Here is an 18,369-nt window from a genome sequence, read left to right on the forward strand (position 1 = left end):
TAATGGCTGCTACGCCCCTGGCTGTGTGCATAGGTTTCAATGTACTAAAAGTGAACGTGGTAGCTTAGCATGTATGTTAAGTGCATAGGAAATCTGATTCCTGAAGGTTTTTTTTTTTTTTTTTTTTTACTCTGGACACTGATTTTGAATTGTGAAATCTGGTTTGAAATCTTGATTTTGAAATCTAAATTTCCAAATTGAACTGAAGTGTCAATTGTGAGCTGAACTACTGTTTATTATTGCTGTTTATTTGTTATTATTCATATTATTTTATTTGTCAAAAGATTAAATTCATTTATTTTTTCTTAATAACAATACATTTAATTTCCTAGTAATTAACATTTACCTTTGAGTCTAGTTGCTTTCTTTCTTTAGTGTCTGTTATATATTCCCTATACTCCAGTGAGTCGAACCCATCTTCTGTAATCTGGTCCTAGACATAAATAGATCACATGTACCCAAGTTATTACGCCATAAAACGGGTAGCTGCGGGTTACACAAACTATGACAAAGAAAAACAAACAATATAAATTATAAACAAACAATATAAATTCGAGGCTTCTGGTCATTCCTAGGATATCTAAGTCCACTAAAGGAGGGAGGGCGTTCTCACATTTAGCTCCTAAACTCTGGAATAGCCTTCCTGATACTGTTCGTTGCTCAGACTCGCTCTCCCAGTTCAAAACTAGATTAAAGACGCATCTCTTCAGCCAAGCATTCACATAATGCTTACCTTTTATACTACTGTTGAATCAGATCGAATGCATTAATATTATGAACAGCAGCTACGCTAATTATTTCCCATCTGCTTTTCTGCTGTTATCTCGGGACGCTAGTCCCGAGGTAAATAGCGTTCGTCAGCTCCAGTTTGTATCCAGCCTCTCACGGAGACTTCAGATGCCCCAACACCTGCGATGAGACGACTCGACGCCTGTGAAGAGACGACTCAACGCCGGCGATATGTTATGCCCTAAATTAATACGTGATGATTAACTAACTATATTCTTCTATGTACATTTCTGAAATGCACTTTCTGTAAAGCTGCTTTAAACAATATGTATTGTGAAAAGCGCTATACAACTAAATTTGAATTGAATTGAATTGAATTGAATTGAATAAATCTGTGTTATGGCAGGATGTCAAGTTTGATGCAATCTCTGTGACAATGCTCATTATGAAAAACGAATGTAACCCCTTATACATCTCTTAAACACAAACAGAACAAACATGACTAAACGTTCAAAAATACAGCTATAAGTCACTGGATGAACAGTGAATGACAGAATCCCAAAACTACAAATGTGGCAAAAAGCCACATCTGAAGTACTATGCCATAAAAAGTTGCATTTCCACAGTGAAATAATGTAGTGCATTTGAAAGAACAATGACAAAGTTCATGGAGGTTCTGGTATGGCATTTTATTATAACCTCTGTTACATAATAAAAAACCCTAATAAAACCTTTATTCAGACAGGAAAATCAGCTGCTACAAGGACACAAAAGTGATTTAAAAATCTCAGAAGCAATAATACAAGTTCTATGTAAAATATAGTTGAGTAACTTAATTCCATAATGCATTACATTATAGGTCTTATAAGAGGGGGCAGGAGAGTTTTCCAATGCGGTGAAGATAAAGAACAGGCTGAACAAAACCAGACAGCACATAACATACCAAACCAGGGAGCCAATATGCAGGATTAAGCTTTTTTCTGACAACGGTAATAAACCCTGCAATACTATGAGGGACATATGTGATAGTCATGGTCACAGTAGTTATTAGAATGAGATGAAACGCTCTTCTCTTCATGTGGTTTTCCTCCCCTCTCTCTCTCCCTCTCTCTCCTGGTCCTGACTGCTTCAGAGCTCTGAGAACAGCCACAAGACAAAACAACTGGATGAAGAAGAAGAGGAGGAACTGCACTGATAAGAACCACATATGTACAGTGTTGTGTGGGTCTATAGTAAACATGCAGCGCAAACAGGAGCAAAGAATAATTATCCAGGCCGCAGTGCAGCAGATCACTCTATATCTGAGAGGTTTGTACTTCAGAAAGGTTACAGGATGAACCACTGCCAGGTAACGCTCAACACACATCAGACACTGAAACAGAGGACGACCAGAAGTGATTAGTCCTACTAAAAATAGTTTAAACTTTATAATAAATGAAAACCACTCTGACAGTACAAAGGTCAAACAATTCACACAGAAACCAGTCTCAGAAAAAGAGAGATTGAGGATGAAGAACTCTGATGCAACTCCACTTCCAGCTCCTGTGATGATGAGCCATATAACATAAGAGTGTGTAGGAAGACCAACCAGGAAACTGGTGCTGTAAATACAGAATTCCAGAATTTCCACAAACCCAGTGGAACGAGTTGTGGTGTTGGTAGATATTTCAGGTGTGGTGAAGTTCATTGTATAGTTATTCATCTCCTCTGTGTTTGTCTTCTCCTTTCAGCTCACAAAAAAAAAATATTATTCATTTAAACTAATGAACTAAACTAAAATAAATATCCATTAAAAAAAAAAACATGGTTTTATCAGTATATTTAAGGTGATTTCATATGTTCATCAGCTTACATTAAAAGGCAAAATGTTTGTTTATATTGTATTTCAACTGAACTTTCTTCTTTTCGATGAAATGAAAAGATCTGTTTGTATTTACTTCAATCTAATTTCCTAAAAACACAAATCAACACAGTGATAATGCTTCTTCTTATTAACTGAAAAAAAGAGGAGTTAATCACCTGAAGAGCGAATGTCGAGTCTCTCTGGATGTGTATAAATCTCTGTGCTGTGTTTTATAGACTGACTTCACAGCTGTTACAAGCATATGTGACCCTGGACCACAAAACCAGTCACATGGGTTAATTTTATGAAATTGAGGATGATACATCACCTGAAAGCTAAATAAACAAGCTTTCCATTGATGTATGGTTTGTTAGGATATAACAATATTTGGCCGAGATACAACTATTTGAAAATCTGGAATCTGAGGGTGCGAAAAAGAACTCGAAACATTGAGAAAATCGCCTTTAAAGTTGTCCATTTATGTTCGCGATTGTGCTGCATTCACTCACAAAAATAAATGTTTTATATATTTACGGTAGGAAATTTACAAAATATCTTCATGGAACATGATCTTTACTTAATAGGCTACTAATGATTTTTGGCATAAAAGAAAAATCGATCATTTTGACCCATACAATGTATTTTTGGCTATATTGCCACAAATATACCCGTGCGACTTGTGACTGGTTTTGTGATCAAGGGTCACATATTTGGATGACTGCATCTGCTACATGTCACATAAAACATCAGATATGCAAATATTTAATTACAAATTAAAGGTTAAAATATGTGACTTATTGTGTTTTAAATTGTTCACCATGGCACAATTTATACACAACCATGAAATAATAATCCCTTAGACCAGAGGTTCTCAACTTTGGCCCTTGAGATCAACTTTCCTGCAGAGTTTAGCTCCAATCCTAATAAAATACACCTGAACAAGAGAATAAAGCTCATTAGGATTACTAGAAAGTTATAGGCAGTTTCACGAGTTTACACGTACATGAAATCAGATATAGTAATTTATGCTTATTTGGCGTGCTGTCCGGGGGAGGGCTCCGAGCTCGGATTTTGGCCCGAACCCGGAGTACTCCCCCTCCTCAGCTGGGGTAGAAACCAGCCAAGAGTGAGGCAAAGGGGTGGTGGAGGGATGCTGTGAAAGTGTCGCAGGACAGAGGTGAGGGACAGCTATATACCGGCTTCCTCTTGCACTGATTGGTTGATTACACTGATTGGTTGATTACACTGATTGGTTGAACGTGCTCCTCCTGAACATTGATAAAACTTCATTAAGATTGATCAAGGTTGGAGCCAAACTCTGCACCAGACTGTCTCTTTCTCAGAATCATCTCACAATCACATGTACTATACACATCCTTTCTAAATAACTGGATAGAAACGGACAGAATATCTGTCAAAAGTGAGCTATTAGCGGCCGGCGGTATAAGTGCTTATGTCAAGCTATTATCTGTATACAGTGCACTGCTGTGGTAATCAGATATATTCATACTATATAGAACGGATTTTTTTAGCGGTTGTGAAGTAATTACTTATTCAAAATAAGTACAAGAAAATATGCAATTTCAGACACAGCCTCTGTTTTCTTAACAAGCTTGTTCACATAGACAATAGACAAATATGTGGTTCATGTGGGTTGTTCAACAGATTGCCTTATATTCCTTAAGCATGTTTTACTTAACCCTTAGACTCTCTTTGGGGTCATTTTGACCCCACTGGACTTTTTCTTTGATTTTTTAAAAATGTTCCCTTCATCTCAGGGCCATGAAACTCTGTGACTTTTCCTACATAATCTATCTAAACATGCACAAAAAAACTGGGTTCGATTCGGTTGTTCTAAAGGTGTATAAAAAAAATTTTACCATTTAAGGTGTTTGGGGTCAAAATGACCCCAATTGAAAATGAATGGGAAAATGAAAAAATGACTTTTTTTATTTTGTTTGTCAAAAAAATAAAAGTAAATCCATTATAAATCTGAAATGTTCTAGATATAAACCAAGGTCTGGTCCTAGAGCATACATAGAAAGTAGAACAAACTTTCTATCTCATACACACACACAGACACACACACACAAACACACACATGTCATGACTGCAACAGAGAGCATTTTTACAGAAATTGGCAAATAAAATAAACAAAACTGGCATAAATCTTTAAAAAAAAAATACATTTAAATCAAGGCCTGGTCCTAGAGCATAAACACAAAGTGGAACGAGCTTTCTATCTCACACACACACACACAGCCACACACACACAAACACACACATGTATGCATATGTATGTATCCAGTTTATTGGTGCTGTTGTTTTGTATTATATTGGTTTATTTACTTGGTTTATTTAATTTATTTTGTTCTAAAATCTCTTGTTCTAAAAAAATAAATAATTGTTGATAAATAATTTTCTGAAATAAATAGTGTGTGATTACAGTCATGTCATAGTGCTGACTTGTAATGTTTATGCAAATGTATGTATAATAATTTGCAAAAACAAATAATTCAAAATATATCAGACAACAACAACAAACTCTAACTTTGACATATATATTTTGTGAATTGCATAAACTATTTTTATCATATATATCAAGTATATCAAACCGTTTAGACCGGTTTAGACATATGAGTGAAAATGAATGAGTCTCTATGGACCTCTATTGGACAGATTTGGTCATTGCACTTTAATTTCTTAACTATAAGAAAAACAGTTTTTCGACTAACCACCAGATGGTAGTATTTTATCCCTAACACATAGAGCAATGTCCAAAAACTATTTAGATTTAATTATCATCATCATTAAAGTGATTTTTTCTTTAAAAAATCATTTTTCATGTGCCAATTTATGGCCTAGTTATGTAATTGTGCAGTAAATATGTAAAAAACCTAAAAATTTCCAAAAAAACACAGCATTATTGTATAGTTGAGGAGTGAATAAAAAAAATGATATATAGTTTTCCATATAAAAAATGTATATTTCCGTATGCAATCACTCTTTAAAAGTTTGGGGTCAATATGACCCCAAAGACATTTTGTGTTGTCTTTTATTAAGAGTTGTAAGTTGTTAATACAAAGACATACAAAAGAGTGTTGGGACAACAAATTTGTATTTATTAAACTGTAAATACTGTTAAAATACTTTGTGTATCTAAAATTGAGCAGAAATAATAATAAAAAAATAAAAAAATACTTCAACTTAACTAAGCTAATAGACATCATCATTGCAATACAGTTACTACCTTTTAAATAAAGTAACATGCAGCATATTATCAATGATTCATGCCTCTCCTGGACTGAGAGAAACATGAAGCACATCAACATTGTTGAGATTCATATACTGATTCTTGATGTCTGTGTGTGTCTAAATATAGTTGTTAAAATGTTTTGTGCACAATGTTTTATATATATATATATATATATATATGTAATCTGAACATACTCGCCATGTTGTTCGCCATGCACAAATTTGAATATGCAAATATTTAAAGTAAAATAAAAAGTTAAAGAATGCAGTGCGCTTCCACATAGAATATGTTAACTTGACAATGTGCAGAAAATTGCATAACTTCAGTAACCATCTTCGAAGATGCTGTGCACAGATAAAGAAGAAGAAAACAATAAAATCGGTGTCATGGCAGGACGTTAAGTTTAATGTAATCGCTGTGACAATCCTCATTATGGAAAAGGTGACACTGGCCCATATTTTTTTTTTTTTTTTTTGGTAAAACAAACCATGAGCTAATAGTAACCACTCATAGGTCTGTTTAACACAATCAGAATAAATCGGACTAGAACAATCAAAAATACAGCTATAAGTCACTGAATTGCTGCATGTTTCATTTATGTTTCAGTGAATGACAGAGAGTCCCAGAACTGTAAATACATAAGAAATAAAATTACATAACAAAAACCCTGCTTAATTCAGATGGGAAAGACTCAGCTACAAGGACACAAAGGTGATTTACAATTTTCCCAAGCTATAATAAAAGTTCTAAGTCATATTTGAGTAACTTAATTTTGTAAAGTAGCAGTTTTATAAGAGACAGGGGCAGGAGAGTTTTCCAATGTGGTGAAGATAAAGAACAGGCTGAACAAAACCAGACAGCACATAACAAACCAAACCAGGGACCCAACATGCAGGATTAAGCTTTTCTGTGGCAATGGTAAAAAACCCTGCAATACTATATGGGACATATTTGATAACCATGCTCACAGTTATTAGAATTAGATAAAAATGCTCTTCTCTTCACATCATTTTCCTCCTTTCTCTCTCTCCTTCTCTCTCCTGGTCCTGACTGCTTCAGAGCTCTGAGAACAGCCACAAGACAAAATAACTGGACGGAGAAGAAGAGGAGGAACTGCTGCGAGAAGAACCATTTATGTACAGTGTTGTGTGGGACTATAGTATACATGCAGCACAAACAGGATCCAAGAGTGGTTATCCAGGCTGCAGTGCAGCAGATCACTCTATATCTGAGAGGTTTGAACTTCAGAAAGGTTACAGGATGAACCACGGCTAGGTAACGCTCAACACACATCAGACACTGAAACAGAGGACAACCAGTGGTGATTAGTCCTATTAAAAATAGTTTAAACTGTATTATAAATGAAAACGAATCGGTTACCTAACGTAACCTCGGTTCTCTCTAGAAGAGGGAACGAGTATTGCGTAAGCTAGCTTACGCTGCGGGAAAGATTCATCTTTGCTGAGAGTTTGAAGCCAAAAAATTATTTCATAATTTGTATCCATTGACAACGCAGTTCCTCTGCGGCAGACCTAGAGCAGGCTAGCTAGCAGCTCATTGGTTCGCTCAGAGAGAACTGCTTAAGCCTATGGGAGAGCGGGGCTGAACCCGCTGCCAATGAGAAGCGCCCGCGCGCTCATTGCATCATGGCCCGCCAGAATGGGCGTGGCTATGGTGTATATAACAGTCTCTCCCAGGCTTATATGTTGATTTATTTCAGCGTGAAGCGAAACGCTAGTAGCGCAAGCACGGCGGGAACGCAATACTCGTTCCCTCTTCTAGAGAGAACCGAGGTTACGTTAGGTAACCGATTCGTTCTCTTACGAGAGGTTCTCTCGTATTGCGTAAGCTAGCTTACGCTGCGGAAACACCTGGTCAACGCCGTGCGCGCTATGAATCCACTCATGAATCCCAGGGTGATACCGGGGGATTTTTAACGTGGAGTGAATGTAATATGAGGCCGGCAGAGCGGGCACATGAAGTATATACATAAGCATCTAAGGAGAGCACAAGGGGCGAACCGGTTGTGTGAGGGACTCCCAGTAATGCAGCTTCTTAGGGAGCTGGTCGTTAGACAGCTAGTAATTTTGCCTGCAAGGCGGGAACTTCCAAGTTGTAAAATCTGACAAAAGTGGACGGGGAGGCCCATCCCGCGGCCACACAAATGTCATGAATGGAAATTCCACAGGACCATGCCCACGATGAGGCCATGCCTCTAGTGGAGTGCGCCCTGATGCCCAGAGGGCAGGGCAGGCATTTAGATGCGTAAGCAGAGGCGATAGCTTCTACTATCCATCTAGACAGTGTCTGTTTAGAGGCGGCCAGACCTTTGGTGCGCCCCCCAAACGACACGAAAAGCTGCTCAGCGCGTCTGAACGCGGCAGCGCGCGTAGTGTACAATCTCAGAGCCCGCACCGGGCAGAGGAGATTGGCGTCGCGCTCACTATCGGATGAAGGCAGAGCCGATAGGGAAATAATCTGAGCCCTGAACGGGGTACCAATCGCCTTCGGGACATAGCCATGCCTAGGTTTGAGAATGACAACAGAATCATTCGGTCCAAACTCAAGACACGCGGCGCTGGATGAGAGCGCGTGAAGATCCCCCACGCGTTTTACTGAGGACAGAGCCTTTAGAAAAACGGTTTTGAGCGAGAGGTATTTTAGGTCCACAGACTCGAGCGGTTCGAACGGGGGTGCTTTCATAGCTTCGAGAACTATAGAAAGATCCCAGATAGGAACCGAAGGGGGGCGCGGAGGGTTCATCCTCTTAGCTCCCCTGAGGAAGCGGATGACTAACTCGTCTTTGCCCAGGGACTGAGCGCGTCGGGGTTCAGAGAACGCCGCGACGGCTGCCACGCAAACCTTGAGAGTGGAGGGGGACCTGCCCTTGTCCAGCATCTCTTGAAGGAAAACAAGCAAAGACGGCACCTCGCATGACCGTGGGTCCAGATGTTTGTCGGTGCACCATTTTGAGAACACAGACCATTTAGACGCATAGAGCCTTCTCGTGGAAGGTGCTCTAGCCTGTATGATAGTGTTTCTTACTCCCTCTGGCAAATCGACGAATAGTCGTTGATCACCCATGCATGTAGCGCCCAGCGCCGTGGATGGGGGTGCCAGATCGTGGCGCGAGCTTGAGAGAGGAGATCTGCTCTGACTGGGATGGGCCACGGGGCTGTCTGTGACAGCTGAGTGAGCTCCGGAACCCAATTCTGACTCTCCCAACGCGGGGCTATGAGGAGCACCGAGTGGCGTGTTTCCCTGATCCTCTGAATTACCTGTGGTAGCAGAGCGATCGGAGGGAATGCATAGAGCGGGCGGCGAGGCCATTCCTGGGCTAGCGCGTCCTCGCTCCTTGAAAAAAATATTGGGCAGTGAGCGTTCTCTTCTGACGCGAAGAGGTCCACTTCTGCTCTGCCGAATAGCCGCCACAGTATTTGGACCGTTTGTGTGTTCAGGGACCATTCTCCTGAGGAGATGAGGTTCCTGGACAGTATGTCTGGACCGTCGTTCAGATGGCCCGGCACATGCGTCGCTCTGAGCGAGAGCAGGCGGCTCTGAGACCAAACTAAAATGCGGTGTGTCAGTAGGAAGAGATTCCTGGATCTGACACCGCCCTGACGGTTGAGATAGGAGACCACAGCCATGTTGTCCGAACGGATCAGGACGTGGTGTCCCCGAATGAGCGGGAGGAAGCGCGAGAGCGCGTTCTCGACCGCAAGCATTTCCAGACAGTTTATGTGTAAGGGGCTTTCCTGTGTCGACCAATGGCCGAAGGCCGGTGAGCCCTCGCACACTGCACCCCAACCCGTGTTGGATGCATCTGTCGAGATGACTTTTCGGCGGGAAAAGGTCCCCATCGTGACGCCCTGCCGAAACCATTCTGCTACTGTCCATGGCTGCAGCGCCGTGAGACATGTCTGCGTAACTCTGATCAGCTGGCGGCCCGTGTTCCACGCGCGGTGGGGTACACGGCTGTTTAACCAAAGCTGAAGCGGGCGCATGTGCAGAAGGCCCAGCTGAAGCACAGCGGAGGCTGAGGCCATGTAACCCAGCATCCTCTGAAAAGTTTTCAGAGGTGTGCGGGTGCCCATCTGAAACGAGGCGGCCAGTCGCTGAACACTGCGCGCGCGCTGTGTGGACAGGCGAGCCGTCATCGTGACCGAGTTCAAATCTATTCCTAGAAAGGAAATCGATTGACTGGGTTGAAGGGAGCTCTTTGTCCAGTTGACAGAGAGGCCCAGCGTTTTCAGATGGTCGAGGAGAACTGCGCGGTGCGACAGAAGCTCCGTCTGTGATTGGGCCAAAATCAGCCAGTCGTCCAGATAATTCAATATGCGCAGCCCCTGGCTCCGCAGGGGGGCGAGCGCCGTATCCATGCACTTCGTGAATGTACGGGGCGCCAGGGATAAGCCGAACGGGAGAACGGCGTATTGATAAACATGACCCTCGAAGGCGAAACGTAAGAATGGCCTGTGACGGGGATTTATCTGGATCTGAAAATAGGCGTCTTTCAGGTCTAGAGAGACGAACCAGTCCCCCTGGCGCACCTGCGCGAGGAGTTTCCTGGTAGTGAGCATCTTGAACGGTCTCTTCATGAGCACTTTGTTAAAAAACCTGAGATCTAAAATCGGTCTGAGGCCGCCGTCTTTCTTGGGAACCAGAAAATAACGGCCGTAAAACCCCGACTCGGTCATAGATGGTGGGACTCTCTCTATGGCGCCCTTTTGCAACAGCGTTGCAATTTTTGAGCGGAGCGTGCCGGCGGCCAGCGGGCTGACAGTAGATTCGAGCCGAGCGCGCGCACGAGGCGGGCGGCGGCGAAACTGTAGCAGATAGCCGTTCTTTATAATGCTTAGCACCCACGGGGAAATGCCTGGAATGGCTTCCCACGCTTTGGAGCATGCGGCTAGAGGCCGAATGGCTATATCGCCCTGATTGCTGCACATAGCGGGCTGGATACAGTGTGTGGGCGCGCTTTGAATGTGTGTGGCAACGGGATTTGCACTCAGAGAGGAGTCTATGGGCCGTGAAACAGAGCGAGCAGAGAGGGGGGGCGCCCATGTTTATGTTCTCTGATATTAGAGCAGGCTGTGCCCGTTTCATGTGATGGGGCTCTGAGAGAGACACGGGATATGTTATGCTTGTGTGTATGGGTGAACACATGATTGTGGGCACATTTACTACACAACTGGCATATTTTCTCTTTTTGAGATTTCTCTGGGTAGCCGTGAAAACGGCTTTTTGTCGCTCGCAAGCGGGCTGGGACACCGGCTTGTTTGTGGCGGTCAACACTACAGCAGTCGGCGAAACAACGGGGACTGGCAGAGGGCGAAGCTTTGACGGTGTTCCGGCCGCAGCGGGAGAGCGCCGTCGTTTTCTTAACTTTGCTAGGCAGACTTCTGATGATCAGGCTTCAGCGTGATCTTGGGTCGCGGGCCCCGTGGGGGCGGCGGTCTGCGGCGGCTGTCAGAGCGAGAGCGAGGGCGGCCGCCCTGTCTGCGCTGGGCTGTTTGAGTCTGCGGAGGAGGGCGCTGTGGTGGAGCTCTGGCAGGAGGCTCGCGAGAGCGGCCTGCGGAAGAGCTAGCGTGGCGGGGCAGAAACAAATTCATGGCCTGAGTGGCTTTCTGGACCTCGGAAAAGCGATCGACGATTCCCGTGACAGCAGATCCAAAAAGGCCCGTCGGGGAGAGGGGCGCGTTAAGAAACGCGGCGCGCTCAGAATCTCCCATGTCGGCGAGCGTGAGCCATAAGTGTCTCTCGGATACACAAAGGCTGGCCATGCATCTCCCCAGAGCTTGTGCGGCGGCTTTAGTGGCGCGAAGGGCGAGGTCCGTAGCACTTCTCAGATCCGTGACAGCGGGGGAGGGGTTTCTACCGCTCTCGGCCCATTCACGGAGAATATCGCTCTGTAACACTTGGAGGACAGACATAGAATGCAGCGCTGCGGCGGCCTGACCGGCGGCGGCGTAGGCGCGAGCATGAAAGCTCGAGGTCGCTCTGCAAGCTTTCGAAGGAAGCGTGGGGGAAGAGCGCCATCTAGCAGAGGGCGGGCAGAGGTGTGCGGCGACCAAGTCCTCAACGGGCGGCATGGCTGAATAACCTTTTTCGGCGGCTCCGTCCACCGAGCGCAGCGAGGCGGATATATCGGAGCGGTTTCTAGCCGAGAGCGGGGCATTCCAGGACTTCGTCAGCTCTGTGTGAAGTTCAGGCAGGAATGGGGCGGCCCGGTTGCACGCGGGGGTCGAGCGCCGATGAAAAAAGCTGCCGTCCATCCGGTTCGGGGCCTGCTCGGGTGGAGGAGACCACTCGAGACCGAGGCGTTCGACGGCCTGTGAGAGGAGGCGCATTAGTTCCTCCTCTATCCCGGCGCGGATCCCCGCCGACTCTCTCGTGGATCCGAGAGATGACCATTCCTCACTGTCTGACGCGAGCAGTGAACAGGAATCCTTCTCCTCCGCGGCGTCATCGGAAGCGACAGAGCGGCCACTCGGCGGCAACTGTATGTCCGGCTGGGGCGGAGAGGGAGAGCGGGAAGCGGGAAGCGGCGGCGGCGGCCCGCATGGTTCTGCAGGGGGCTCCGGCGGCCTCTGGGAGCGGCGTTTCTTTTTACGCGGCGAAGAGAGAGGCGGCGCGGGAGCGGATTTTGCCGCCAGAAGTCGTGCCCGCAGGGACGACAACGGCAGGCTCTCACAGAAGTCGCATCCTCCATCCGCGAGGGCGAGTTCTGCGTGCTCGAGTCCCAGGCAGAGAGCGCAAATGACATGGCGGTCTCCGTCCTCGAGAGGAGCGCGGCAAGAGCCGCAGGAAAAACGAGACATCTTTAAAAAGACGCTCGGCTCTTTTAGATATAGAGAAAAGAAGGATACAGTCGTCGGATGGCGCTAGCTTGCAGGGCGGCTGAAGGTGGCGAAGACGGCCGGCTTCTTCAGGGTCCGGGAGCTCGCTAGAGTGATGCCTTCTCGACGGCGACGGCTTTTCTCAGGACAGCAGAAGCGTGTAGCTTGCTGAAGATGAAATGAATCAACATATAAGCCTGGGAGAGACTGTTATATACACCATAGCCACGCCCATTCTGGCGGGCCATGATGCAATGAGCGCGCGGGCGCTTCTCATTGGCAGCGGGTTCAGCCCCGCTCTCCCATAGGCTTAAGCAGTTCTCTCTGAGCGAACCAATGAGCTGCTAGCTAGCCTGCTCTAGGTCTGCCGCAGAGGAACTGCGTTGTCAATGGATACAAATTATGAAATAATTTTTTGGCTTCAAACTCTCAGCAAAGATGAATCTTTCCCGCAGCGTAAGCTAGCTTACGCAATACGAGAGAACCTCTCGTAAGAGAACCACTCTGCCAGTACAAAGGTCAAACAATTCACGTAGAAACCAGCCTCAGAAATAGAGAAATTGAGGATGAAGAACTCTGATGCAACTCCACTTCCAGCTCCTGTGATGATGAGCCATATAATATAGGATTGTGTAGGACGACCAACCAGGAAACTGATGCTGTACACACACATGTTCAAAGTTTCTACAAGCCCACTGGACTGAGTTGTGGTGTTTGTAGAGTTATTCATCGCCTCTGTGTTTGTCTTCTCCTCTCAGCTCACAAAACATTATGTAGCTGTGATTAATCGGAAGAGAGAATTGTACATGCAGGTAATTAAATAATAAATACTAAATTAAAACTGAAATAACAAGAGCAAACCAACATTAAATGACTTCAAAATGGTTCTATAAATTCAGTAGTATTTTAGGTTATTTTATATCTTCATCAGCCTATGTTAACTGGCAGAATCTCTGCTTCTATTGGATTTCTACTGAAGTGATTTTTTTTCTTTTCAATAAAATAAAGAGAGCCCAGTTTCCATTTAATGTTCAATTTTTCCTAAAAAAAAAAAACAAATCAACACAGTGACAATGCTTCTTCTTATAATCTGTTTTACCGTAAAAGCAAGAAATCAAATCAAAAAGATAAATTTATCACCTGATGAGTGAATTTCTGGTTTCTCTGGACTTCTGATCTCTAGTACATTCATCTCTGCTGTTTTATAGACTGACTTCACAGCTGTAATAATTATATGCAAGACTTCATCTTTTAGACATCACATAAAACACCAGATATGCAAATGTTTAAAGTAAACAAATTAAAGGTTCAAATATGTAACTTACTGGGTTTGTTCAGCCAACTGTTCACCAAGGCACAATTTATACACCACATTGAAATAATTATTCCTTATCTGCAGTTAAGATGACAACAGCAAGTATCCATCATTTCTTTCAGACTGTGAAGAGATTGAGCATAATGGAAAAATTGAGGATGTGTGTGTATTTAATTTTAAGTCAGAATTGTGAGATATAAACTCGCAATTCTGAGAAAAACAAAAGTCATGAGATGTAAACTCAATTTTTTTTTATTTATTATTATTTTGTGGCGAAAACAAGCTTCCATAGTTTTAAATTAAAACGTTTAGAACATTTTATTACCCGGCTCCCTGGAATAGCCTAATTTTTGGTCACTCTGATATTTCCAAATATTGGCCCAACCGGACCTAGTTCCCCTGAACTTTTGCTCCTCTCTACAGCCCTTCCTGACTCATTCCTCTGAGTACATTAACAGGGACGGCTGTCTCCCTCCACCATCAAAATGTTTGTTGCCTCTTCATTGTCGCACATCGTGATGCAGTGGATACAAATCCATGGGAAGCATGACTTGGTCGTCAGTTCCCTGAGGGGAGCTTTTTACCCTCTTGGGACTTTCTCTGGTGCTACTGTATTGCAGAGACCCCTGCAGAGTTAAAAACCTGTTTTTAATAGAACAGTTCTCTTGCTTGTTTGGCCTCTATCAAGAGGGTAGGGACCTGCATGCATTTTCGGTCTATGAATCGTGCATAGAATTCGGGCCGGCCAACTCTCACGATATCCTGAGACCCCGGCCTGGATGTGTGCCCAAGGTTCCTACCTCTCCCTTGAAAAGGCGACCAGGTGGTGAGCCTGCAAGCGCTGCCCCGGAGGAGGCAGACCCAGCCCTGGCTTTCTCTGTCCCTTCCGCTCCTTGCGGTTATAGCTGGACAGAACGCAAAGCCTCAGGACCTCAGACCAGCTATTGTCTGTTACGGGGGACAGCAGAAAGGGAAGCCTGTTTCCAAGCAGAGGTTGGCCATAGTGGTTGCCATCATTTTGATGTATCATCCCAAGGTGCACGTGCCCCCCTGGGTAGTGAGCTCCTCCAAAGAGAGAGTATAGCTCCTGCCTAGGTGTTGACACAGAGTGTCTCGCTGACAGATGCTTTAGAGCTGCGGGCTGGGCGACACCTATCACGTTCGCTAGAAAAATAGCCTACGTGTCGAACCGTGCTTCCCGTGGGCTCCCTTCTCATGAAGCCAGTTTCACTGTAAGCCCAGTTTGAAGTGTCGGCTTGCTGCGCCATTTCCCTCCTATGGACTGGATACGTGCGGAATTCTTGCTCCAGTAGAGTTCCTCTTTAGCCGAACCCTGTCGAGTTCCTCCATACCCTTCGGCTACGGACGTGGCGGAGCGTCCGAAGCCAGGCCTTTCACTCATATGCACTGGTGGAACCTGTGTTAGGCTGGGTCCATATATTGTGATCACAACGGCAATCCCATATGTGTATTTTTCCACGGTACGGTTCCCTGCGGCGAGCCCGTGTCTTCTCTTAGCAGAGCCCGTGTCTCTCTGCCGTCACTGTCCGGTTGAATCTCCCCCCTGTTATTGGCTGGAGCCACCCCAGTGACATTCCATATGTTATACTGCCCGGTATCCGCCCAGTCCATATGTGTATCCTTCACGTTACCTCCCTACGGGCAGGATGTGGCTTCCGCAGCGTATTCCTTTCCAACTAAAGAGAACGCTTTCCCAGTGGTCTTGTGTAACAGCAGTGACTTCCCTGGCCTAAGCCCTGTCCTATCTCCGCCTCAATAATGCGGGGGGATCAGAAGGCTTTTGTCTAGGCACTGGAAGGTAGCAGCACTAGTGGCGTTTTAATTGGGAACGTAAGTAACCCTCGTTCCTTGAAGGAGGGAACGGAGACGTAGTCCCGTCGCCACTATTGCTGGACCACTGCTGACTCCGGGCTCCGCTCGGCTCCTCAGCTAAAAACAACTGGTGCGTGCATCCCCTTCCGTGGGGCGGAGCATGTGATGCAATTCTCGCACGCCAATTTGCATTGGCTCGTTTTAACAATACTCGAAGATGACAGGCTCCCTAAGAGTGATCTCAATCAGTCGACACGTCAACTACGTCTCTGTTCCCTCCTTCAGGGAACGAGGGTTACATACGTAATGAGATGTTTCTCTGGATGTATAAATCTCTGTGCACACAGCTGCAATAAGAATATGCTGTATATGCGCACGTCTTCATCTGCTACATCATATGAAACACCACACCAGATATGCAAATATTGGATTTTGGAAGATGGATACTCTACTGATTACATGTCCTGAAATTACAGGACAAGGAGGAGAGGGAATGTCATCATCTCTCCTGGCATTAATTGGCATAGCCATGGTCTTAGCTCCATTTATTACCATTGTAAATTGTCCCCATTCTGCCACTGAATCCAAGGCTGAATCCTGAGTTAGCGCAAGTAAAGGTCCCATTAGAAGCACAGTGATTGTTAGATATTTTTTTTAAGAGGAAGAACACTAAATTGTGTTCTGTTGACACATTTTGTCTTGAATTTAATTTCCTAATAGTACAAGACTATCTTTTTGGTTTTAATTTTCCCAAACTTTACCAAGTTGACCGACCAAGTTTACCAAGTTTTGACTTTGAAATCGTGCACCAAGCAACATTTTACATTACAAGTTGACCTTCACATAAAAACTAAAACTTACACCAGCTATATTAATGAAATTTATATATATATATATATACAGTAGGAAAATCAAATGGTCCATACATCTTTAAATAAATTATGTATGGCCTATTTCTGAAACTCCCAGCACACCTGCCACTCAGTCAACACAAAATATGCAAATTTTTATACCAAGCATTTAAAAAGGAGAGAAAAAAAACTCTTTAATCATCTATGTTATGATAGGATGTCAAGTTTAATACAACAAGTGGAAAGCCTCCATAAGGGAAAGGTGACACTGAGTCATCGACAAAACCAGCCCATCCCACACGCAATACAGATGGTCACTTAGTAAACAATTCTTACTGAGAAGGCCCCATGGAAAACAAATATTCAAAGTGTTTGTTAAAAACAGTAAGGACAATTTCTAATAATCATGCCCATGAACATGTTAAAGGGGGGGTGAAACACTCAGTTTCAGTCAATCTCATGTTAATCTTGAGTACCTATAGAGTAATATTGCATCCATCATATCTCCAAAAAGTCTTTAGTTTTATTATATTTATAAAAGAAAGATAGGCTGTACCGAGTCTTTCCGGAAAAAGCCGAGCGGGTGGAGGCGTGCCGTGTGGGCGGAGCTAAATAATCACGAGCGCGCGAAGTTTTATAACATTTGTGTGTCTACTCGTGGTTTATGAAGACATGATTTGGTTTTACACTAAACAAACATACACCTACAGTAGCCACCTAAACAAATGTATTTAAACAAACACACAACATACATCGCATGCTCCATAGATACATTAACTATTCGTGATCATGTTGTTTAGCCTAATTGCTGTGCTTAAGTTACACGCCGATAGACACACAGATATTTGAAGCAGTTCTACTCACCGCCTGCGGTTCCAATGCAAGACCGTTAACCTTTAGTGTTGGGACTGCTCCATCCTTTGAGAACTAAACGATTAGCAAATCTGGCTTCGAACTGGGCCTTGTTTATAAAAAAATCATCCTCGAAATGCATGGAACAAACAAGAACACTTGCACAACTGTGTTGATGTTCTGGAAAAACAAACTCCATCCACTGGTCCCTTAAAGGGATACTCCACCGGTTTTTCATATTAAACCATGTTATTCCCTTAACTAAGACGAGTTGATACATACCTCTCTCGTCTCAGTGCGTGCACTATATCGCTCTATCGCAGCTAATTCCTCCTCCGTGTACTCGGGTTCAAACAGATATGGCTCTGGGTCTGCTACAAAGAAGTCATAATCATCTACAAAGTCCGCCATTGCAAATGATCTGCAGTTTGCTAATAGCACAGGTAGTAAAAGTCACGTTGGTTGTATTGACGGAAATGAGAGGGAGGGGGAGAGGAAGCGTGAGCCGGTAAGAGGACTTTTCACGAGTGATGATATTATTGCGCCAAGTCGAAGTGCTCAAAAGCACTTGTTATGGTATTCCGCCATACAATATAGTCATCAATTTTAAACGCTTAGAAAAGCGCAACGTTTTATTTTGTGTCACCAGCCTAGGTCGAGTTACACTACTCGAGTAACTGTGTTTAAATAGGGAAAACGAGGAAGTGTTTGGTCGCTTCTCTTTTTGGCCCATATTTAATGCACTGGGCTAAGCTAAGTGCTAACATAGTTTTGCGGCAATACAGAGCGATATAGTGCACGCACTGAGATGAGAGAGGTATGTATCAACTCGTCTTAGTTAAGGGAATAAC

General features: G+C 44.2%; 1 protein-coding gene and 1 pseudogene across 1 annotated transcript; both read right to left on the reverse strand.

Moving 5' to 3' along the window:
* Nucleotides 1-1,556: 1,556 nt before the first annotated feature.
* LOC130090757 (chemokine XC receptor 1-like) lies at nt 1,557-2,437 on the reverse strand. The gene has a single exon (XM_056258272.1). It carries the CDS (start codon nt 2,429-2,431, stop codon nt 1,592-1,594), a length of 840 nt encoding a protein of 279 aa, XP_056114247.1. The 5' UTR covers nt 2,432-2,437; the 3' UTR covers nt 1,557-1,591.
* A 4,179-nt stretch (nt 2,438-6,616) lies between these two features.
* LOC130090726 (C-C chemokine receptor type 8-like) lies at nt 6,617-15,384 on the reverse strand (annotated as a pseudogene).
* Between the last annotated feature and the right edge of the window lie 2,985 nt (nt 15,385-18,369).

The sequence above is a fragment of the Rhinichthys klamathensis genome, unplaced genomic scaffold, assembly GCF_029890125.1.
Source record: "Rhinichthys klamathensis goyatoka isolate OS25496 unplaced genomic scaffold, OSU_Roscu_1.1 h1tg000150l_1, whole genome shotgun sequence".
NCBI lineage: Eukaryota > Metazoa > Chordata > Actinopteri > Cypriniformes > Leuciscidae > Rhinichthys > Rhinichthys klamathensis.

What these genes read in the sequence shown, in the direction of transcription:
- LOC130090757 (XM_056258272.1), bottom strand. Translation starts at nt 2,431, where the DNA reads ATGAATAACTATACAATGAACTTCACCACACCTGAAATATCTACCAAC.